The 25,664-nt window shown below is 37.8% G+C and overlaps 1 protein-coding gene across 2 annotated transcripts in view; it reads right to left on the reverse strand.

Moving 5' to 3' along the window:
* CSMD1 (CUB and Sushi multiple domains 1) overlaps positions 1-25,664 on the reverse strand; it is a 2,980,041-nt gene that overhangs the window by 1,285,492 nt on the left and 1,668,885 nt on the right. For both annotated transcript variants that reach the window (XM_073675393.1, XM_073675394.1), the window contains exon 6: positions 8,738-8,850. In XM_073675393.1, the coding sequence (XP_073531494.1) occupies positions 8,738-8,850 (113 nt within the window). The remainder of the gene's footprint in view (positions 1-8,737; positions 8,851-25,664) is intronic.

The following is a 25,664-nucleotide window of genomic DNA, read 5'->3' on the forward strand; positions in this document are numbered from 1 at the left end:
CATCGCATTTTAGCCGGTGAAGTGGCAGGCCCAACGACTTCTGTAGAGATGTAAGTCGCTGAGCTGCGGGATGCGAACGGCGGAAGTGAGCACACAGCGACCGTGCCCTCTGCAGAAGGCCATCTAGTCTGGGATAGTGGGCTAAAAATTGCTGGACAACCAGGTTCAACACGTGAGCCATACAAGGCACGTGTGTGACATTGCCCCGTCGAAGGGCCGCACCCAGGTTTGCAGCATTGTCGCACACGGCCTTCCCTGGTTTCAGGTCCAGTGGAGACAACCATTCATGAAATTGGTTCTCCAGAGCTGACCACAACTCCTCAGCTGTGTGACTCACATTTCCCAGACATTTCAATGTAAAAACCGCCTGATGACGTTGAACCCTACTGCCAGCATAGTAAGGAGGTGTGCAGGATCCCTTCTGCGCAGTTAGAAAGCTTGTGGCATGACCAGACAGGCTTTGGGTGCAGGTGGAAGACCGAGAGGAGGTTGAGGAGGCAGAAGCAGTGGAGGAAAAATGACATAAAGAGGATTGACGCACAACTCGTGGGGACGGCAAGACTTGGACAGCAGCCCCTTGTCCTGCTGTCACCATAGTTACCCAGTGCCCAGTCAGCGACATGTAACGCCCCTGTCCATGCCTACTCGTCCAAGTGTCTGTGGTGAAATGCACCCTGTCACACACAGAGTTTCTCAAAGAAGCGGTGATATTGTGTGCGACATGCTGGTGGAGCGCAGGCACACCTTTCTTTGAGAAGTAGTGCCGACTGGGCATCTGGTACTGGGGCACTGCGACGGACATAAGGTCTCGAAAATCCTCTGTGTCCACCAGGCGGAAAGGCAGCATTTCTGTAGCCAAGAGCTTGCAGATGGTGAAATTCAACCTCTTAGCTTTCTCATGGCTAGGAGGAAATGGTCTTTTACTTGTCCACATCTGAGGGACCGAGGGCTGGCTATTGTGCTTAGACGGGGTTGATAAGGGTGTCCCCGGCAAACTGACGGTCTGTGAGGAAGATGCAGGCGGACATGTTAGGTTGCCTTGATCCAAAGGTGGTGCTATCGATGTCGGACAGCGCTCAAGACCAGCTGGTGTTACCACCTCCAAAGAAAATGATGACCTGCCAATCACGCTGGCTGTTGCGGGTAAAGAGGTGGCAGGTCTGCGCCCCAAAACAGGTGTGACTGCTGTCCCCCCAGTCACAGAGGATGAAGAGGCCGCGGATGCACAAGATATGGCAGACGGTGGTTGGCCCGGCCGGCTAGACCGCATTGTAGCACACTGAGCTTCCCACTGCAACTTATGCTTCATGTCCATGTGCCGGTTCATGCATGAAGTACTCAAACTATGTATTTTTTGGCCTCTACTTAGCTTTTGCTGACAAATGTTACAGATAACACGAGTTGGGTCATCTTTATCGATCTGAAAAAATGCCCAGGCTATGCAAGGCTTAGCACCCATGCTACCTGAAGAGCCACCACGACTTGTGGTGAGAGGCAGAGTTGTGTTTGAGGATGCAGTTGTTGACGTGCTTCCAGTACTACGTCTCTGTCCAGGAAGGCGCAACCTGACCTCGTCGTCACTAGCATCTTCCTCCACCTCCTCTGCTGACCTCATCTCTTGGCTGACTGTGGGTTGACAGTAAGTGGGATCTCCGACCTCATCATCATCACCCTGTGCGTTATCACACCCGTCGTCCTCAGAGCCAACCTGTTCCTGCCCTGACAAAAAACTAAAGTTGTCGCTCCAATCAGGTATTTGAGTCTTATCATCGTCTTCCTTATTGTCTCCACCAACAGGAGTTACAGTTTGGGAATGAGAGTCTACATTATGGTCAGAACCTTCTGCGTCTGGTCCTGGATCCGACTCATAAAGATTCTGGGCATCAGTGCAGATCATTTCCTCGTCTGGATTCACAGAAGCGCTGGAGTCGACCTCTGATTCCCAGGCTATAGTATGAGTAAACAGCTCTGCAGACTCAACCATCTGTTCTACCTCATACTCAGACGGGCAGCTGGAGATTTGGGAGCTGTGAGGAAGCAAGTGCGATTTGGGTGACACCTTTGAGGACTGGAGTATTTGTGATGTTGAAGTTGATGTGGAGGAGAGCCCACTTAAAGGAGCACTTGATATCCGTTGAAGCACCTGCTGTTTTTGTGCCTCATCTGGAATTTGTAGCGATTGGCGTGGCCGTAAGAAAGGGATCTTATCACATTGTCCGCTAAAAGAAGTAGACATTTTAGTTTGGCTGGAGGATGGTCTTTCTTCTGCACCTACCCCACGGACACAACCTTTTTTCCCCTTCCCAACACGCCTATTCCCCTTTCCACCAGCAGCAGGCCTTTTTCCACTCATTTTGGTGGTTAACTAATTCACAACTCTGGAGTTGTTTGCACAAAAAAACAATGGATGGTAACCGAGCAGAGCTGAGTGGCCAAACTGTGGTATTAGGCCAAAACTATTGGCTGGGTTAGATGCAGAAAAAAATTATTTTTAATTTGCAACCTGATGGAGGTCAGTATAGATGGACTAATAGACCAAGTCCCACACACCGCTAGAAGCCCAAATATTTTTTCAGAGCTAGATGCAGAAATTTTTTTTATTCAATTTGCAACCTGATGGAGGTCAGTATAGATGGACTAATAGACCAAGTCCCACACACTGCTAGAAGCCCAATTATTTTTTCAGAGCTAGATGCAGAAAAAAATTATTTTTAATTTGCAACCTGATGGAGGTCAGTATAGATGGACTAATAGACCAAGTCCCACACACTGCTAGAAGCCCAAATATTTTTTCAGAGCTAGATGCAGAAAAAAATTATTTTTAATTTGCAACCTGATGGAGGTCAGTATAGATGGACTAATAGAACAAGTCCCACACGCTGCTAGAAGCCCAAATATTTTTTCAGAGATAAATGAAGAAAAAAATTATTTTTAATTTGCAACCTGATGGAGGTCAGTATAGATGGACTAATAGACCAAGTCCCACACACTGCTAGAAGCCCAAATATTTTTTCAGAGCTAGATGCAGAAAAAAATTATTTTTAATTTGCAACCTGATGGAGGTCAGTATAGATGGACTAATAGACCAAGTCCCACACACCGCTAGAAGCCCAAATATTTTTTCAGAGCTAGATGCAGAAAAAAATTATATTCAATTTGCAACCTGCTGGAGGTCAGTATAGAAGGACTAATAGAACAAGTCCCACACACTGCTAGAAGCCCAAATATTTTTTCAGAGCTAAATGAAGAAAAAAATTATTTTTAATTTGCAACCTGATGGAGGTCAGTATAGATGGAATAATAGACCAAGTCCCACACACTGCTAGAAGCCCAAATATTTTTTCAGAGCTAGATGCAGAAAAAAATTATATTCAGTTTGCAACCTGATGGAGGTCAGTATAGATGGACTAATAGAATGATGCTATGCCCAAAAGATTTTACTTCACTAGGTGCAGTAAAAAAATTGGTATTCTATACACAGGTGGTATATCTTGCAACACAGATAGGCTACTCCACTGACTAACACACTCTGCAATAGGCCAAAAAGGATTAGCTTTGCTAGATTCAGCCAAATGCTGTGAAAAAAACTTGCACAGCACTGGCACAGACCTGCCTGGCAAAAACTGATAGGAACTGATGTAACCTAGTCCTGAAAAGGACTCCAATTACAATTAGTCTTCACTCCCACAATCTATCTATTTAAGAGCACAGACCTGCCTGATAAAAGTCGTAGGAAATGCTGTAACCTAGTCCTTAAAAGGACTGCAATCACAACTATTCCCTACTCCCAAGCTATCTGTAGATTTGTGCGAAAATTGGCTTGAAATTAACAAGGTATAGCGCACACAGCAACAGCGGTGCCGTCTAACACGCAGCTGCAGCAGTGAGAAAATGGTGGCGACGGGGAAAATGGCTTGGTCTTATAGGGCAAGGACATGTGACATACACTGCCAATCACACATGCCCTTGCTTGTGTGAAAAAAAGCACTTCGCTCCGTGTGTGCGTTGCTGATAGGCTGACAGATTGCACCTCCCCACTGCAAATGCGGGAAAGAGAAAAAAAAATGGAGATCTTCATTGTTCCTGCAGAGATCCATCCCCTGCCCCTCCCCCAGCCCCGCTGTACACTCAAACTGCGTATTAACATTAATTTTCATCATTACTGAGAAAAAATCCAGTTATGATTTTGGTGCATGAACAGTTATCGAACATAACCTCGAACAGCCGAATTTTTCTCAAATTGTTCGTGTTCGCCGACCGGCTCGAACACCGCCCAAAACAGCTCGAATTTGAGATTGGCGAACAGTTCGAGTAGAACAACGCTCATCTCTAGTCCTGAGTCAATATATAAGCCTACAAAAAAAGAGCCTTGTTCTCTTTCCAAAGGTCAATGGAGTCTATAATATAAATCAATATTTCATACTTTACCGACTACTATGGAAATAGTATACTGATTTCCATTTTGGACTGCCCTGAATATATATATCCGCTTTCTTCTTAAAAAAATAACCATCAATAAAATCTTAAATATTGATCCATATTTTTGACCCATATGGACAACAATATTGATAAATATTATTAGTTTTCAGATCATTATTTGCTCTTAACTGATTTAAAAGCTGAGACTTCAATACATGTGTATAGTTCTCTTCAGTGCTCAATATGCTGTATCTGCATATATTCCAATAATTACATCCATATTCTTGCTATGTACGTTTATTCCTTTGGTGCAAACTTTGTTTATATTGCCAATTTATTGTATGCCTGATAGTAAAAAAATCTCGAGGCAACAGTTCAAATACAATTGATTAGAAACACAAGATAATTTATTGATTACTTCCAGGATACCACTAGTTATTTTTAATCTTGTACTTTATATTGTTAGAAAATGATTGTAATATTTTTAATGAAGCAAACTCCATTTTTCTTAATTGATCTGTAAACAGCAAAACCTCATCCTTTTCACAACATATAGGTATTGTGAATCTATATTGTGACTTTTTCCTATGATTGAATTTCTATATTTCAGAACAAAATAATCAAGTGTATTAAGCAATGTACATTGGCTTCAAGGAAGGATGTTAAGGTGAATCTCAAATGCCAACAATGTATCTCTTGTAATGAGAACCCTGGGGATATGTTCTGTGTCCAGTGTTGATCCTTATAGGGAAAAAATAGTTAGCTTTTTCATGTGAATCATTACTTTTACAGTATTATTCCCTCTCATTCCTAGAGAGAATATACCAAATGTGCTAAGAAATTATTAAAAGAGTGGGTAATTAAAATAATAATAGTAATATACATTTTTTAGTTTTAACTTTATTTTTTAGTCCTTTTATGTGACTTGAACCTGTGATTAGTTGATAACGCATACCATACACTGACAGTGTATTATACAGTGTAACTGACATTCTCATGTGAAGCCCAAGGTTAAGCTTTACAGGAAAACAAAGATGGCAGTAATAAAGTTCTTCATCAGGCCCCTGACTACTATGGTAGTCCATCAGATCACCAAAATCATATCATGGGGGGAGCAATGGGATCCAATGAGTGAGAGCAGGCCATTTGAATACTAGGGTAAGTGATTGACAGTGGCATTTAAATGATTGACATTAGCATTTAAATCTAAACAACAGCAAATCTGAGCTGGCTCTGGTCTCTACACTTAGAAGCAAATGCCTTAGGGAAAAGATCTGTGACAAAAATGTATGAAGCATAGCCAAAGGAAGTTTTATGAGAAAACATATGACACATATCAGTTACAGCTAATAAAGGAGTTGTCCCATGGCAAGCCTTTTTCATTTTAACATCATATTAGTGAACGTTTTCTAACAAGCAAATTAGTAAACATTATATAATCTGTCAATCAACTTAAAGAGGGATATCAGAAATAGTTGCACACACTTTTTTGAATGTTACTATGAATGGGGCGGCCAGAAAGGGAAATAAATATCTTTGGAGGAAATAAATATCTTTTAATGGTAAAGCATGGGCTTGGCATTGCAGAATAAACTCTCCAGTCTTCAGAAAAAAACAGGTTTTTAAATAAAGCTTAATTTAAACTGCTAAAGTCTCCCAAAACACATTAGACTAACATCAGTAGAAGCTGCCAATATCAACAAGCTTGTCTGATAGTCTAATCTGAATGGGGACCCTTGACGCTTCCACTAGTCAAGCATGTCGAATTTTGGACTTCTGATTCTTTTGTTCTCTAAAACTTAAGCCACTGCCAGAAATGCCTGGAAGTAACTATCTCATAAAGAATAAAGAAGTATTCAGGAGAAAGAGTGTTCTGGTGGTGTGCATTAGAGTCAGACAAGATAGCTGCTAGCCGAATGATCGGCAAAACATCTTTTGGTTAATAAATATCTAAAAGTGTTTAGGAGGGTTAAAATCCATTGTCTGTTGATTTATAGGTAGATACAGTGGCATGTAACAGTTTAGGCACCCTTGGTACAAAATTACCAAATTTCAGACCTTAATTAGCCTCTTAGGGTTATGGCTTGTTCATTATCATCGTTAGAAAAGGCCAAGTGATGCAAATTTGCCAGATTTATAAAAATTCAGTCTTTTATAACCTTGTGCCAAAAACAGCAGCCATGGGTTCTTCTAAGTAGCTGCATAGCACTCTGAAAATGAAAATGGTGGAGGCCCACAAAGCAGGAGAAGGCTATAAAAAGATAGCAAAGCATTTTCAAGTTGCCCTTTCCTCAATTCGAAATGTAATTAAGAAATGGCAGTTAACAGGAACAGTGGAGGACAAGATAAGGTCTGAAAGGCCAAGCAAAATTTCTGTGAGAGCTGTACATAGGATTGCTATGGAGACAAATCAGAACTCCCACTTAACTGCAAAAGACATTCAGAAAAATTTACCTGATTCTGGAGTTGTGGTACATTGTTATACTATTCAGAGACACTGCACAAATATGGCCTTCATGGAAGAGTCATCAGAAGAAAACCTCTCTGGCATCCTCACCACAAAATTCAGCATCATAAGTATGCAAAAGAACATTTAAACAAGCCTGATACATCTTGGAAACAAGTCCCGTGGACTGCGGAGGCTAAAATAGAACTCTTTGGCCTCAATGATCAAAGGTATGTGTGGAGAAAAAAGGAACAATTTCAAGAAAAGAACATCTCGCCAACCATTAAGCTTGGGGGTGGATCAATCATGCTTTGGGGTTGTGCTGCAGGGAATGGCACGGGGAACATTTCACGGGTAGAGGGAAGAATGGATGCTATGGAATTTCAGCAAATAGATAATGATCCTAAACACACGTCAAAATCCACAATAGACTACCTCAAAAGATGCAAGCTGAAGGTTTTACAATGGCCCTCACAGTCCCCTGATCTGAACATCATTGAAAATATGTGGCTAGACCTCAAAATAGCAGTGCATGCAAGACGACCCGGGAATCTCTCAGAATTGGAAGAATTTTCCAAGAAAGAATGGATGAAAATACTTCAAACAAGAATTGAAAGACTCTTGGCTGGCTACAAAAATCATTTACAAGTTGTGATACTTTAAAAAGGGGTGCTACTAGGTACTAACCATGCAGGGGCCAAACTTTGCATGGGCCCATTTTCCTTTCTGTAATTTTTAAAATGTAAAAGATGAAAGTATATATATATTTTTTTGCCTAAAATAAAAAGAAAAGGTGTCATCTTTAACTTTATTCCTTTTAGAGATCATTTCATCTACAACTTGCTTAACAGTTCGCAATAGCAGTAATTTTGACCAGGGGTGCCCAAACTTTTACATACTACTGTATCCAATATGACTGCTTTTCAGTCTTTTGGTGGTGTGAACACTGTCCTACAGACTTGTTCACCATGTTAATGGCCCATGTGTTTGCATTCAATTTTTTTCTTGCTTTTGCAAGATTAGGGAGGTCTCCACCCCTCCCTTGTGGGCCATGCACATAAATGCCGTTCTCTTCAGCGTGTCCACATGGACATTACCTGTCAGATCTTCTCAAACAGGTACTATACACATGATCAGTTTTTAAATACAACAGTTAGGGACTGCTCTGATGTGGGTTACCTTGACGTTGGTAGAGCGGCTTAGCATACATTTTTTGCAAAAAACTTGTCAACCAAATACTCTGTTTTTTATCACCTTTTTACTAGCACTTGCTGTTTACTGTTACTTTTTTACAACAGAGTATTTTTATACCTTTGTTTTACTGTGTCCTTGTGTTTTTCTGTATCCAATATGATGCATATAATGTCTTCAAATTTAACTATATATTGCTTAGCATGCTCTATTATTAAACGTCCATAGTCGTTACATGTTCAAAACATTTGCTTGAAAAAACAAAGTCTGTAAAAATATATTTTACAATTTGTTCTTACAAAGCTTGCTTACTGAACAGTGTAGTATTAAAACAGCTTTCTGCGACTCAGGATCAGATTGATGGGAGTCTGACTATTCACTTGAATAGAAATGAGCTGCATTGCCACAGCTACTATGAGATGAGATAGTCCAAGCTTTGTCTGGTTTATAAATACAAGAGTCCAAGCTGTGCCTGGTAAGTAATGAAGGAGCTAATGTAGACACTTTTGTTCGATGATCTCCTTTGGTGTCAGGAGTACAGTATGACCCTACAATTAGTTGTGTGCAGTATGAATTTTTTTATAGGATGAAACAACTTTTTTCCCTTGTAAACGTTGCTATTCTTTGTATTAAAAAAAGTATTTTAGTTGATAAAGTTGCATATTAAACAGTTATGTGTACCTTGGAATTGGGCATTAAATCCTTTTCTTCTGTGGTTACTGTCAGATGTAAAATGAAGACGCAGCCAATTTTTATTGCTTATAACGGGAGATGGCAGGCTCATTCCTGTTAACCTGCAAATAAAAAAAGTGTACATTTAATTAAAGACAAACAGGCACATTTTACCACATAATAATAATAATAATAATAATAATAATAATAATAATAATAATATTAACAATGATAATGTAATAGTTGTAATAATAATAATAATAATAATAATAATAATAATAATAATAATAGTACCAGTAATTATTTAAATAATTATAAATGGGGGATGTTTAAGCCTATGTAAAATACTGTAGAATACATATATGTGTCCATTTGATCACCAGATAATGCCACCATGGCTTAGAAGCAATTATTTTTTTATTTTTGTACAACACATTTGTTTAGATGCTTTCAGGGCATATTGTGGACAGGATTACTAATGTAAAGGATTACCACCATTCCTCAACAGGCTCATATAATTGCTTCCTCTATTTACAGCAAGATATTTGCATATCCTGTTTATTACAAGATATAAGGTTGTACCACTATTACTCCCTGACTATAAGGGTCCATTTACACAGACTGATCGGAGGCATTAATTGACCACCAATCTGTAAACTTTTACCGATTAGTGGTCATTTAGTAGCCTGTTTTCTCATGTAGATGAAAGTAAATGATACAGACTGAACGATCTCTAATAGACAACTTAATGCATACAGGCCACCATAGTGCTCGGCAGTGCTAGTCCTGTTTGCACTAGACGATATACTGCCAAGAACAATGATTTTTTGCAGTGTGATTGTCAGCCTATTTATATGGAAAGTATATTGTGAAATGAACGTTCTTAACAACACTTGTGCACAATGATCTTTCAGTGTAAATGCACCTTAAGTATTGTAATTATTTTCAATTACAAACTGAGACACAGGTCTGATTAGCAGCATACCTGCGAGACTCTAATTAAGAGGCATTGACAATGCACCATTATTGTGAACAAAGCATTCCTATGAAACAGGCTGCCAATCACCCAAAAATTGAGCAAAATGCTTGTTAATCAGGTAAACAAATCTTTTAATATGCCCAAAAGATCATCAATCTCGGAAATGCATTGTCCTGTATATACAGGAAATGCGCTGGTGATAACAATGGCAGCCTATGCGCTCTGAACGCTCTATTCAATGCACATCTGAAACATGGTCTGCTTAAGTAAACTGAAAATTAAACAGCCACAGACTGGCAGACATATTACCTGTCAGTGGTCATTTAATGCTGTGCATTGTGCAGTGTTAATGCAGCTTTATTAGACTTTTGCTTTCTTAGACAGCTGCTGTATGCTGCCCAGCATGAGGAACATGTTTCCAACAGAGAGTGAGTGGGTACTGAAAGAGCACTGTATTTAGCATGTAGGGAACAGGACAAGATGCATTTTGTCCAGTAATTCTGAAAAGTTGAAAGGAAATAATAAAACAAGCAAGTAAAAGACCATGTGCATGACCCCATGGCAGACCAACTACACTTACCATCAATGATTTTATCACAGTTTTTGAATAAAACCCTTTCTAAATGCTCTCACACTCAAGATTATAAACCTACTTGCTGAAATTTCAAAAGGCTAATAGTTATTAATTAGTATTTTTAAGTATTTTTATATGCAAATTGTCTCTTCAGAGAGGAAGAGGACTAGAACTCTAGTGACACCTAATGGAAGTAGGAATCCTAAAAGTCAATATCGACCCTTTTACGAGCAGACACTTCTCACCCAGCCAAACCAGATCTCACACTTTGCACTGACGAGGGGCAGTACCCCAAAACACAGTGTCTGCAAATTGAAATTCTGATTTGGCTTTTATCCTAAGTCATGTGGCAAGGCTCATTAAAGGGTCAATACTGACTTTTCAGATTGCTACTTCCAGTAGGTGGCACTAGAGTTCTAGTCATCTTCCTCTCTGAAGAGACAATTTGCATATTTAATTTTCCAGAGGAAAATTGCAAGGCCTAAAAGTCTCCTCACCTTGGCATGCAAGGCTTAACATGTCAATCTCCGCAAAGAGAAATGTTACCCCTTGGATCCCAAAGTAGTTTTAACAGTTTTCTTTAATATTTAAAGTACACATTTACTATTGCTGCAGCTCTGTCACATTTCCTTCATTATTTAAGGAATGAAGTAGAATAAAATGGCAATCTGCTGCCAAATAGCGACCATGAGATCATGTTAGGAGTGAACAAAAATAAATTCTCAATTTCCTCGATCCCAGTGAAAAATGTATACCTGGCCCTTCACTTAATGCCATTGTAATTTATTAAGGATACATTAAGGATTTAAAGATAATATTGAGGGATTAGCAAAAAATTCTATACAACTCAAATAAAAGTGTGTTTAAGCACTAAATTAGAATAAACTTGTGTAGATTACAAAGAAAGAAACCAACAAATTAGAAGTATCTTTCAAAGTTCAAGTGTAGAATGTAATGTACTGTAGGTTTAAAAGAAATATGTCAAAAGATAAATCAAAAAAGTAACCTATATCTGTTTAGTCAGTGTCTTTGAAGATCTGACAGATTAAGGTTTAGCACATCAAAGTCTGCTAGAATGGTAGGGTGCAACAGTGATTCTGAGCTCTGTGTAGACCAACTAAAAAATATAGGAAAAGCTGTAATAAAAAGTAAAATTTATAAAAACATTACTACACAGTATGAATTCGCTCCTTTGCTATATATAATTTATGAAATGTAACATACTGTACTTCTACCTATTGTACTCACGGTGTAATAATTTGTCTTACCTTATTTGGTTCTTTTTGCTTTGTCATTTATTTTTTATGTAAATAATGTGAAATATGTAGCATAAGATGTATATGGTATAACTCTGGCGCTTCTTCTTAATCCTAAATTTAGGATGTAGAGGCAGGTAGGAAAAATTGATTTGTGCACTGTCTGTTAGAAATATATAGCTAGATAATTGTGTAACATTACCATGCTTGCAAATATAGAAGGACAATATATGCAATACCACATATACAAACAGAAACCAATTGTTGACTCTAATAACAAATCCTTAGAAAGGAGTCTTCTAATTGCTAGGTGAACAATGTGGACAAAATAATGTAAGGTGTAATTTATTTAATAGTAAATGGATCATACAGTACAGACCAAAGTTTTGGACAGACCTTCTCATTTAAAGATTTTTCTGTATTTTCATGACTATGAAAATTGTACATTCACACCGAAGGCATCAAAACTATGAATTAACACATGTGGAATTATATACTTAACAAAAAAGTGTGAAACAACTGAAAATAGGTCTTATAGTCTAGCTTCTTCAAAGTAGCCACCTTTTGCTTTGATGACTGCTTTGCACACTCTTGGCATTCTCTTGATGAGCTTCAAGAGGTAGTCACCGGAAATGGTCTTCCAACAATCTTGAAGGAGTTCCCAGAGATGCTTAGCACTTGTTGGCCCTTTTGCCTTCACTCTGTTGTCCAGCTCACCCCAAACCATCTCGATTGGGTTCAGGTCTGGTGACTGTGGAGGCCAGGTCATCTGGCGTAGCACCCCATCACTCTCCTTCTTGGTCAAATAGCCCTTACACTGCCTGGAGGTGTGTTTGGGGTCATTGTCCTGTTGAAAAATAAATGATAGTCCAACTAAACTCAAAACGGATGGAATAGCATGCTGCTGCAAGATGCTGTGGTAGCCATGCTGGTTCAGTGTGCCTTCAATTTTGATTAAATTCCCAACATTGTCACCAGCAAAGCACCCCCACACCATCACACCTCCCCCTCCTTGCTTCACGGTGGGAACCAGGCATGTAGAGTCCATCCGTTCACCTTTTCTGTGTCACACAAAGACACGGTGGCTGGAACCAAAGATTTCAAATTTGGACTCATCAGACCAAAGCACAGATTTCCACTGGTCTAATGTCCATTCCTTGTTTTCTTTAGCCCAAACAAGTCTCTTCTGCTTGTTGACTGCCTTAGCAGTGGTTTCCTAGCAGCTATTTTACCATGAAGGCCTGCTGCACAAAGTCTCCTCTTAACAGTTGTTGTAGAGATGTATCTGCTGCTAGAACTCTGTGTGGCATTGACCTGGTCTCTAATCTGAGCTGCTGTTAACCTGCGATTTCTGAGACTTGTGACTCGGATAAACTTGTCCTCAGAAGCAGAGGTGACTTTTGGTCTTCCTTTCCTGGGTGGTCCTCATGTGAGCCAGTTTCTTTGTAGCGCTTGATGGTTTTTGCAACAGCACTTGGGGACACTTTTAAAGTTTGCCCAATTTTTCAGACTGACTGACATTCATTTCTTAAAGTAATGATGGCCACTCTTTTTTCTTTACTTAGAATTTGTATTATGGCAAGAAAAAAGCAGCTAACAGTCTATTCAGTAGGACTATCAGCTGTGTATCCACCTGACTTCTGCACAACACAACTCATGGTCCCAACCCCATTTACAAAGCAAGAAATCCCACTTATTAAACCGGACAGGGCACACCTGTGAAGTGAAAACCATTTCCGGTGACGACCTCTTGAAGCTCATCAAGAGAATGCCAAGAGTGTGCAAAGCAGTCATCAAAGGAAAAGGTGGCTACTTTGAAGAAACTAGAATATAAGACATATTTTCAGTTGTTTCACACTTTTTTGTTAAGTCTATAATTCCACATGTGTTAATTCATAGTTTTGATGCCTTCAGTGTGAATGTACAATTTTCATAGTCATGAAAATATAGAAATATCTTTAAATGAGAAGGTGTGTCCAAACTTTTGGTCTGTACTGTATACATAAAACATAGTGTTTTCAACGCAATTCACATGTGAAACAATAAATCCTAAATGAGGTACCCTATTAAAATGATCAAGCCCGTATAAATTGTTAAAAGAGCTGCTGGGTAAAATTGAAATGTTTAACCGTATGTTTAACCATAGGTCCTGATAAAGCGGGGGCAGTAGAAGTGATAGCGCGGTAGTGTTAAACAATGATGTAGCATAATTGTTAAGCATATGCTCAAAAATGTAATTCTAAGAAAAAGCATAGCATATAGCCACATTTCATAACACTAAAATGAAGTCAGTAGCACCCATTTTCTTTGTGAGATTACATTGAATCCAAACATTGTACAATTTTGTTATATAACTATAAAATAAATGTAGCAAGATTAGTAAGTAAAGAATTTACTGAAATTTGTTTCAGGCTTGAATCAAAGGAAATGTTTGATTTAAAGTGACTCTGTCAGCACAAAATTACAGTTCAAACTAAAGACCAATGATAAGTGCACAAATGTGTGGCCAATCAGTGAAATACACCTTCCTATATGCTTGTTTTCCCTCTAATCTCCAACCCCCCTCTTCTTTGATTAACAGCTCTGGCTGTTAAGAAGGTGTATGTAAATGATTGGACACGCCATGGTGCACAAAACACTTGTACATGGTTTGAACAGTCACTCTGTGCTGTTAGAGTCCTCTTTTAGTGCTCCAAAGCCTTCAAGTTCCATAGAAAGATGTGTATACCATTCTGAGGTTTCCTAGGACTCCTTTCAAACTCTATAATGCAAAGACAGCTTTAGTAATGTCAATATGACATCAGCATTTATTACTTTGTGTAAACGGATGCCTATGGGTAGGGATGAGCGCACCCGTGGAGGTTCGGGTTCAGACAAATTTTAGTTCAAAATTCGGTTCAGGTACCAGAACTTGACCCGAACTTGTTCCTGAACCCGAACCCCATATATGTCAATGGGGACCCGAACTTTGGTGCTGTAAAAAGGTCATAGTAAGGGCTAGGGGGCTGAAAAAGGAAGCAAAATGGGGGTAAGAACAGGACAATTGCCTTGCAAACAAATGTGGATAGGGAATTGCTTAAAATAACATAGATAAAAAAATAATAATATTGAACCAGCAGGCGGAGGTTCAAGTGGAGGAGTGGAGCAGAGCCTTGCGTGTGTAGTTAACTGTACTTGTTAATAAATAAATAGATAAATAAATAATTTAAAAAATGATGTTGGGTCCCCCATATTTTTAATAACCAGCCAAGGGAAAGCAGACAGCTGTGAGATGGTCTTATTATGCTGGGAGAGGGCCAAAAAACATGGATCTTCCCTGCCTTTTAATATCAGCCCCCAGCTGTCTGCTTTGCATTTGTTGGTTATTAAAAATAGGGGGACCCAAAAAATAACGTGGGGTCCACCCTACTTTATTAACTATCTAAGGAAAAGTAGACAGCTTAGGGCTGATATTAATAGGATGGTAAGGTCCATGGATATTGGCGCCTTCTCAGCTAAATAAAACCAGCCCTCAGTCGCCCCAGAAATAGCACATCCATTAGATGCCCCAATTCTTACGCTTAGCCTCTGCTTTTCCTGATTGCCATAGTGTGGTAGCAATTGGGGTAATAGCTTTTGGGGTTGATGTCCGCTACTGAAACAGATTTAGAGTTCAAGCTTTTTTCATTTTGAGCCCCAAAGAGTTTAAGAAAAAGTGATCAAAACATTGTGTGTAACTCAAAATGGTACCAATAAAAACTAGAGCTTATCATACAAAACATAAGTCCTTATACAACTCCGCTGATGAAAACCTGAGGACTCTCAGAACATGATTCCAAAATAAGTGATTTTTCTTTCAGCGTGTGCATTATACATAGTGCTTAAACATACAAAACTATATAGGTGGTATTATTATATTTGTGCTCAACTACAGAATAAAGTTCATAGTTTACATAGTGTAAGATTTAAGACACCAAAAATCAGTGGCAGAATTACTATTTGATTATATTCCTTTCAGTAAAGAGGTAATAAAATTCTATTATTAAGTTAGATGTGCACCAAAATGATTCTACTGATAAACACTACTCTTGCACCAAAAATCAAGTCTTCATATGACTATTCAGTGTGGCAATAAGAAAGTAAAAAAAAAATGGTTTGTCATGAAGGCCAAAATTTACTGTGATGCCAAGAGGGTTATGTTAATACTTTCACCCAAAAATTACAGCAATACTGGATGCTGCATATTTAGAAGCTGACACAGGTGCCGCAAAAGCAGACACAGGTGCAAAAAATGAGTGTTGTGTCTTACTATTGTGTTACAAACTGAATTAAAATAAATGGTAATGTGGTGTCTAAATTGTACTATCTTATTGCTAAAAATATATCTATATTTAGTGTGGCAAGAGTAGAGACTTTATAGTTTTATATAAACTTATTTATATAAAAGAGCAGACTGATTGAATTGTAGACAGTGTCAGTGACTCCTCTTTCTATATATGTAATTTGATCCATCTATTCTTTTCTTCCCTCATAATTCCTATCTGAATTTTGTGTTCTATGTCTCTCTCTGGCTGATCTCTCCTATTTACTTTTCCCAGAAAATGGTGACATCATCTTCTTCTTAGACTTTTATAATGGCTATGCATCATCAGTGACCTCTGAGCTATAATCACTCATAATTGGCAGGGTTAAAGAATCAATCCCATCAAAGTTTTTATCCTCTTGATATATTACAATCATCATATTATATAGCACTGTGAACTTACAATTGCTCATTTTGCCTTTCTACCCAGTTAATTGTTCTCTTTTCTCTGCTCTGTGTCGAAACAGGAAGTATTCTTGTCACTGCGTTTATCATTACCCTTTTCATCTTCTGACCCAGCTGCTGCCTCCTCCCCCTGCCAGGGACTTTTGTAGTGGCTTATGAGTCATACGGGGAAAATTGACCTCTTGTTTCTACATAGAGCTTAGAATGATTCAGGTAGTCTGTTTTTAATTACATTGTGTCATAGACGTAATGGAAAAAAGAAGAATTAGCTGGGAAGAAAGGCAAAATGAGCAATTGTAAGTACACAGTGCTATTTAATATGATGATAGTAATATATTAAGAGGATACAAATTTTGATGCAAGTGCTTCATTAACCGTAGTAGAATTTGGGGACAGTCAAATTGACTGTGCCTTAAGTCTTTTGATCTTTCTCTGTCATGTGCAAAACAAATTACTGAACTTCATTCATGGAGAATTGTTAGACTCCACTCCATCAATTAATAAAGAAATCAAATTTTAGAAGAAAAATAAATTATTCTACTGATAAAATTCATTCCTTAAGTGTAAAAGGTCAAATGAAATATAAACATTAATTGGAATATTATACTCATTGTTGTACCAAGTGATATTACCTTTAAACTCTTTATCATGACTTTTTATTATGATAAATAGCAAGCACAATAACTTCTTAACGATTCAGGTTCTGAAACTAAGATCAGTTTCATATTTTTGTGCTTTAGCATCCTTATTAGGCTATATTCACAACATTACAATTTTTTTAATTGAGGATGGGAATTAGTTTGTGTTTAGCTCCATGCACTCAAATGCATCGTTGATGGATGCAGAAGCTCAGAATAATCTTAAAGGGAACCTGTCACCTGATCTATTTTGCCCAAACTAATGGCAGCTTGAATCAGCTCCTGGCTACATAAATTTCAATTACAAAATTGCTGCCAGGTATATTTTTCTCTGCAATGCTCTGATGGTTTCGGCAGCATGAATCAGGTGACAGGTTCACTATAGCCAGTACGGTCTTACTTTATGGCCCAAAATCACAGATATTTGATGTTCTACTTAAGTATTCTGTAGCTAGATCACCACCATGATTCACTAGAACTACTGTATAATGAAAATTATTGCATGATCTGGTGTGTCTACAATGGTATAGCCAATTTTTAAATAAAAAAATAAAATAAAACACAAGAATTTTCTTTTTTTGTGGACAAGATTTCTAATAATGTTTTTAATCTGTTTCAAGTGAATTTTCAGTCACGTTAAGAAATGTTGATAAAATAAAGGTTTAATATTTGTAGCATTTTCTAGTTTTGCTATAATTTACTTGTAAAGTGAACTAATTTTATTAAAGTTGAGGTTAACATTCTGTTTATGTTTTCAATATTTAAGTAACTCCAAAATTTTTTTCATCTTTGAATTGTTTGCATAGCACATCAGGTAATAAGTTGGTGAAATAATTCTTTTGTTGGGCTCTTTATCACTGAATTATCACCTCCATTCACAGGCGACATTACACTGTGTTCCAAATTATTAAGCAAATAATATTTTCTCAGATTTTCCCAAATTACCTATATGAATTGCAGTCATTGTCATTTTCCAGTCAAATAACTATTAGAGTACAATTGAAAGGTTTTCGTACAAACTGCCAATGATAACCGTATATTTTTAAAAAAATAAAAATCTCAAACTGCACTCAAAATGCATGTTCCAAACTATTATGCACAGCAGAGTTTTCAACCTTTTCATTTTAATAAAGAACAAAAAAAGGTAATTTTTTAAATTATAAGCATTAGCAGGTTATTACAAACTGAAATCAAACAATTTTCAACTCAAAACTTTATTCTAGGTGATGTTACATTTGCACATAGGACCCCTTGTTCGAAAGGAGCTTCTGAACTCTCTCGTCCATTGAATTTGTCAGGTTTTGGATGGTTTCTGCTTTAATTGTTTTGCATGAGGACAGAATACCCTCCCAGAGCTGTTGCTTAGATGTGAACTGCCTCCCGCCATCATAGACACTCCTTTTGATGATGCTCCAGAGGTTCTCAATGGGGTTAAGGTCAGTGGAGCATGGTGCCACACCATAAGTTTGTCCCCTTTTATGCCCATAGCAGCCAGAGATGCAGATGTGTTATGTGCATCATGAGACGGGGCATTATCATGCATGAAATGATCTCGATGGTCCAGATGGATGGAGTGGAGGATGGCTGGTTGATGGACACCCCATGCAAACACGGCTACGGCACTAACAAGGAAGAGGTGGAGTAATGTTTTGGGCTGGAATCATGGGGAGAGAGATTGTCGGCCTTTTTAGTATCCCTGAAGGGGTAAAGATGAACTCCATAATGTATGTTGAGCTTCTAAAACAGCACTTCCTTCCATGGTTCAAGAAGAAGAACCGTGCATTCCACAGCAAGATCATTTTCATGCATGATAATACCCCGCCTCATGCTACACATAACACATCTGCATCTCTGGCTGCTATGGGCATAAAAGGGGACAAACTTATGGTGTGGCACCCATGCTCCCCTGACCTCAACCCCATTGAGAACCTCTGGAGCATCATCAAAAGGAGTGTCTATGATGGCGGGAGGCAGTTCACATCTAAGCAACAGCTCTGGGAGGGTATTCTGTCCTCATGCAAAACAATTAAAGCAGAAACCATCCAAAACCTGACAAATTCAATGGACGAGAGAGTTCAGAAGCTCCTTTCGAACAAGGGGTCCTATGTGCAAATGTAACATCACCTAGAATAAAGTTTTGAGTTGAAAACTGTTTGATTTCAGTTTGTAATAACCTGCTAATGCTTATAATTTCAAAAATGACCATTTTTTTGTTCTTTATTAAAATGAAAAGGTTGAAAACTCTGCTGTGCATAATAATTTGGAACATGCATTTTGAGTGCAGTTTGAGTTTTTTATTTTTTTAAAAATATACTGTTATCATAGGCAGTTTGTACAAAAACCTTTCAATTGTACTCTAATAGTTATTTGACAGGAAAATTACAATGACTGCAATTCATATAGGTAATTTGGGAAAATCTGAGAAAATATTATTTGCATAATAATTTGGAACACAGTGTATATCACTTGAATATCAATTTGACTATCCGAATCCTAGTGGTTTCTCTTTGGACGGGTAATGATTTGGACGCGTAATGAGATTAGATTGGAACTGCATTACTGCTATTGAAAATATGTTAATGTATTTATCACACAAATTGACCAATTTTGAGAGCCCAATAGCCAGTGACAAGGTATACCCCTTTGTTGGGACCCTAAACCAACCTTATATGCCTCTCCCAGGCTGAAAGCCTACAATTTTAAGGGCAGATAGAATCCAGCTCTAATTAAAAATGCCTTAGGCTAATGGGAGGAGTGCTCAGTCAGAATGAGTATACTACAAATGTAAAAATTCAATGTTTGCATATTGTAGCTGTATTTTCTTGATTATATTGAATAGTTGTGACAATTTGTGCTTGTTCACACTTGTCTTATTCTGTTTGGAGGAGCTGGTAAGTTTTTGATATTTGAAGATCTTGCGCAGTCAATGTCATTTCCTGGACAGTGCAGGACATCCATAGTCCAACTCTCAAAATTTCATCAAGACTTAACATGTGCTGAGGCTTATTTACATAAAAATTGGAAAAGTGATTACTCTAGCATGGAATAAAGGAATGAAAAATAAAAGGTACAGAATTGTATCTGTACTACAATGACCACCACAAATTAGATCAGTTCGGGGTACAAACCCTAATTGAAGGTACTCTTTAAGGGCAAGTGCTGACAAACATATTTTTTTTTCATCAGAGAAAAATGGATCAATTATGATAATCACACTCTGATAAAACTCACAGTGTGATCCAATTCTCTTGGACGAGGAGAAGATGGAGAAAAAAATTCTCCATCATCTCTATTCTGTCATTCGAATGCAGTCCGATGTTTTCAATGGACTCATTGACTTGCATGAGTCATCAGATCAAACTCAGGCATGCAGAGACTTTTTTCTCAGACATGTACACTGCCTCATAGAATAACATTGGTCTGAGTGCAATCTGAGGCTTTGTTGGATCACATGCGGAAAGAAAATACACTCGTCTGCACCAGCCCTAAATGTCAAAATCCTTTATGGTTATCATGTAAAGCTAGCACATTAATACTAAAGTGTTAAAATGTTGAAGGGATCATTCCCTAATTAGAAATATGTAAATAAAAAATAATTTATAGCTTAATACATTATTCAATCAAAGTAATAGAACAAACTCAAAATTTTAAGAAATAATTACTGTATCAATAAAGTGGCTTTTGAAAACAAGGAAAGAAGTAGACATAATAGCAAGGAATAATATCCAAAGAAGTCATTTCTATGTAAGTTGTCCACATAGTATATTTTACCAGCATATAATTTGTGGTCTGTAGACAGATATTTTAAGCAGTTGTCCTATAATATATTATCTCCCGGAAGTTAATTAAACTAAATATACAAGCCACATAGGATATCTGTTTGAAACAGTCCTATATAATTGCAAGGATCCATCTGAGAAATGAATATCTGGTTAAATGACTAATTATTTACTGCTTACTGATAAAAATGAGTAAGGAAATCCTATCAAAATATTAGATGATGACATTTAGACATGAACAAGACCTTAGAGTCAGCTTAGACATACTGTAGTTATTAGAAAATGTAGGATGTCTAAAGGGTCTTTTAAATTTAAAACTATAGTATTGTATAAATTTGCAAAAATATTTTCAGCTTTCTGAGCAATGTATAAAAATAAACCGTACTGGAAGTATCAAATTCTGTAGCTCATATAATTGCGCTATCCCTATTTTGTACAGTAGAGAATACAATCACTTTCTTGAAAACAATACATGACAAACAATATTGTCTAGTCTTCACTTATATTTGCATTACTGCTTGTCAAATCCCCTGTTCAGGTTATATCATTATGCTGTATAATGGTTTATGTAGTATAGAAAAGTAACACAGTGCAATAAATATGACTTACAGATTCTCAAGCAAGATATAGCATCTAATTCCCCACTGTTTAAATAGCTAGAAAATCTTGGCAAACTCTCGTATTTCTGAATTGCTTTACTGGCTGAAAATGCTTTGCACTCAGTAAAAAAGGAAGATTAAGTAAAAAAAGGGTTTTACAGTCTTGTTTTGGATTGTTTTTTATCCTCGGTTACTAAGTCAAATTTCTAAGCTTTCTAAATTTTATTATAGTTCTTCAATACATTTCAACACAGTTAAAATACATTTTTGATGTTTTATATCTGTAATGTCAGTATTACTTCTACAGCTTCTAAAAATATAAAATCTAAAAAATATGATTGTGTTACCAGGTTATGAGACCCATAATCATTTTTTCCCATTAATGAAGTTGTGTAAGGTGATCTGTAGTTTTAAGTGGTACCTTTATCAGATACTTAAAAGCACCACTTCCTCATTTTGTTTTTTTCAGTGCTGGAGTGGTGCTTTAAACCTAAGGTCCCTGTCCCTAATGTTTTACTCACCCTCTGGTGTCTTCATTTTTTCTCGGTGCAACTGCATCCCGCTGCACCATCTTGTGACAGCAACTTCTGACTGACCAGAAGAAGCTACGTCACAAGCTCTCAATTCAAATCTCTGATAGCCAGAACGAGTCTCACATAGACTTCTATTGAGTTGTGACCTTGGGTTCACTCCACGAAATACTGGATCATCCAGCAGGTCACAAACTGCTGGAGACCAACAGGAGCTGCGGTGACAGCAGAAGAAGGCACCGTAAGGTGAGTCTAAGACAGGGGGCAGGAGACTTAAATTTGAAGCACCACTCCAGCGGTAAAATTAAAAAAAAATACTGGAGTGGTGCTTTAACACTTTTCGTCACTTTTAATTCCATTTTTGGGAAAATGTATGGCAATTGAGAAAAAAAAAATTCTTACAATGTTCTTCCTATAGGATAAAAACTTTTATATTTTGAAAGACAAGACTTTTACTGATATGTAATTAGTTACCAAATGTACTTCTTTTGTATTGTGAAAAAAGGTGTGATTTGAATTTTTATTTTTTGCATATTGCATAATTTATTCCTACCCCCATATCTAGTGAATTAAATGCCATTATCAATTATTGACAGAGGAGTCTTAGGGGCTAAACAGCAACAATTTGTACTAACTCTGATTGCTGCTGTTAGAGGTAAGTTCTAGCTATGTAACACTGCCAGCACCTGACATACTACATACAAGTTTGACATATATGAAAAGGCAATAATTGGTGTGTGGGTTCAGAGTAGTATTCCTTTTTTCATTTTAAGTTTTTGCCATTTTATTAATCAATGCTTAAGATTTTACTGTTATCAATCATTAATGATTGGCTTAGATCGATTTTTACTATGGAGACATATGTTAGCAGGAAACATTAAGCTGTTCATATATACAAATCACAGTAATCTCATCCCAACAGCTCATTGGATTACTTTTACCAGTGACCTGTATAGACAGACATACAAATAAGATGCATATTGCGACCAAACTTGTAAAAATAATAGAGAGCGCCACATAAGACATAAAATTTATGGCAAAAATATAAAATGCAATTAAGTTTTTTCTTTATCATAGCTACAGGTGCCTCCAGAACTGCTGATGTTAATTCACAGGCTACTTCTACCCGTAATTAACATACAAGTTCATGAGAAAAAAATATATATACAGAAAAAGCCCTTAATAGTAATGCTATTTTGATAATTATGATGAATAGATTTTACAAAATTCTTTGCTTTGGGAAATAGCCCACTTCCTCAGTCAAAAAAAAAATGCATTCTCTCTTTATGTGAAGAAGGGTAACTTTCCTCTGAAACACATTATTTTTAAGTTTATTTAATAAATGCCTTTTATGCTATTTTTTGAAAGAGTGCAAAACCCTATTTTTTTGTTTCTTTTAAATTAAAATGGAGATTTCATCTTTTTGCATAAACTGACATGCCCCTCCAATGTACTATATGTGATTTCATTATTGAAGTCAAGTAGTTACCTTACAATTCTCTAAATGCAGACATGCCATTTACAGTGCTGTGTTCAGGTTTTTTTGTGACAGGAAATTATTTCTTTCCCCTGTCACAGTAAAGGAAAAGACTGTCAGTATGACAGCCTGGTCCTATCTATGGCACAGAAGAAGCACGTAAATTATCACACTGAAACCAAGCCATTAGTCTAGTACTTTATGTATTATAGGAAAAGGTAAATTTTGTTTTAGTTAAAGGGAATCTGTCAGCAGGTTTTTGCTATGTAATCTAATGACAGCATGAGGTAGGGGTTAAAACATTGAATTCAATGATGTGTCACCTATTAGGCTGTGTGCTGTTGTTTACTGTGGAGACATGGGGTCTCCCGTCGGCATAATACTTCTCAGACAACACAGGGTGAGGTTAAAACAGTGTGACAATACTTTATTGAACCACCAAACAAACAATAACATATAGAACAGTCCCAGCAAATACCCAAGATGGTGCAAATTGCAAAGTCTCATCCTTCCGCTGACTTACAAGGATTAAAGCTGCTGTGACTTCAGAGCTTCCAGGATCAACTACTCCCACCAGTGGCAACCTGCTTTTGGCAGGCACCCACAAAGAGGAGGTAACAACAAGCTTAGGAAGTTGACAGTCCATTGAGGCATGTGGCCAGGTGACTGAATGGTCCCAACCTGGCTTCTCCAAATGTCTACATGGGTCCAGGTAACCGGATGGTCCCAACTTGGCTTCTCTGAACATATACATGGGTTCCAGGAGACTGGAGGGTTATAATCCTGACTTTCCCAAACTTCTATATGAGTTCCAATGATGGTCAGTGGTTCAGATCTGTGTTCTTCCAGCTGAGGCTGTGGCTATGTCTTGTATGCGGCACATGCGCAGATACCAAGGCCCCTTGAATAGGATACTTCCATCAAGGGGACTTGGCATCTGCACATGTGCCGCATACGATACAATCATCATCTAAAAAAAATGTGATCGGGCTGGCTAGCACTTTTCTTGGTAGCACAATTTCATCTGGTTACTGCATTAAACATTGTATCTGCTACACTATCCAGTGTCATACCCTCATGGCACAAATTCTTTGTATCTATCTATATAGAACTAATGCAGACTATTGGCTATGCTAACGAGTAATATATTACAATCTTTTTAGACACCCTATTGGAGTTGGAGTACGAATAACTATTTTAGATACATCAATGTTTTATGTATAAATATGCAATTGCTTCTACCTTTTTCATACATTTGAACTCTTTTTGGATTGGTTATTATGCTATATACCCCGGCATATCCTTAGTGGCACTCTGATTTAACCTTAGGCTGTGTGCCCACGATGCATTTTTTAAGCGTTTCCGCAGCGGCAGAAACGCTTAAAAAACGCATGGTAGAAGGTCTGCCATGTTCCCCAATGATAATCCGCATGTGCTGTGCACATGCTGTGGAAATTTCTGCGGCGGATTATCATTGCGGAAAAAAACGCAGCACTACCAATTATTTTGCGGAAGTGCTGCATTTTCGCTGCCATTGACTTGCATTAGATCGCATGGATTACGCATCACTGTAAATGAAGATGCACATTCCATGCGTTCTAATGTGCGGATGGTACCCAGGTGTAGAGGAGTGGAGACTCTCCTCAGGACCTTGGTACCATAGAAAACTGTGAAAAAAAGAATAAAATAAAAAATAAAGATTATATTTACCTTCTGGCGGCCCCCGGTCTCCTTATCTGTGCTTGCCGGCAGTTCGCGATGGACTGGAGGACCTGCGCTGACGTCATAATCATGTGACTGGTCACATGACGCTGACATTGGCAGGTCCTTCAGTGTACCGCTGCCGGCAGCCGGGACGGAGGGAATCAGGACTGCAGGGGCCATCGGAAGGTAAGTATACATTATTTTTTTATTTTTTACCATTCTTTCGGTCACACTATATAAATCCATGCCGGTTGCATGAATTTATATAGTGTGACCAAGTTGACAGGGACTTTCCAAGTGATGCTAAAATCGCTTGGAAAGTGCTTGTCAACCCGCATGCGGAAATGCAAGTGAGGAACGCTTCACTTCCGCATGTCCCTGGCAGGAAAATGCATGTACAATCCGCATGTACAATCCGCATGCGTTTTTTTCTGCCAGGGAGATGCAAAAACGCTCAGGAAAAATTCCTGAGCATTTCTGCATCGTGGGCACATAGCCTTATATATGTTTGTATTTATACAATATCTTCTAAAGAATAAATTATGGTTTAATATACTCTTTCTATTGCGGCTTAATTCAGCTTGCAATTTAATGTTTAAAGAAAAACTAATAGCAGCAATTACCTTTTTTTACATAAATATAGTTTAATAAAT

This window comes from Phyllobates terribilis, unplaced genomic scaffold, assembly GCF_046119375.1.
Source record: "Phyllobates terribilis strain yellow unplaced genomic scaffold, ASM4611937v1 Scaffold_3__8_contigs__length_932513732, whole genome shotgun sequence".
Lineage (NCBI taxonomy): Eukaryota > Metazoa > Chordata > Amphibia > Anura > Dendrobatidae > Phyllobates > Phyllobates terribilis.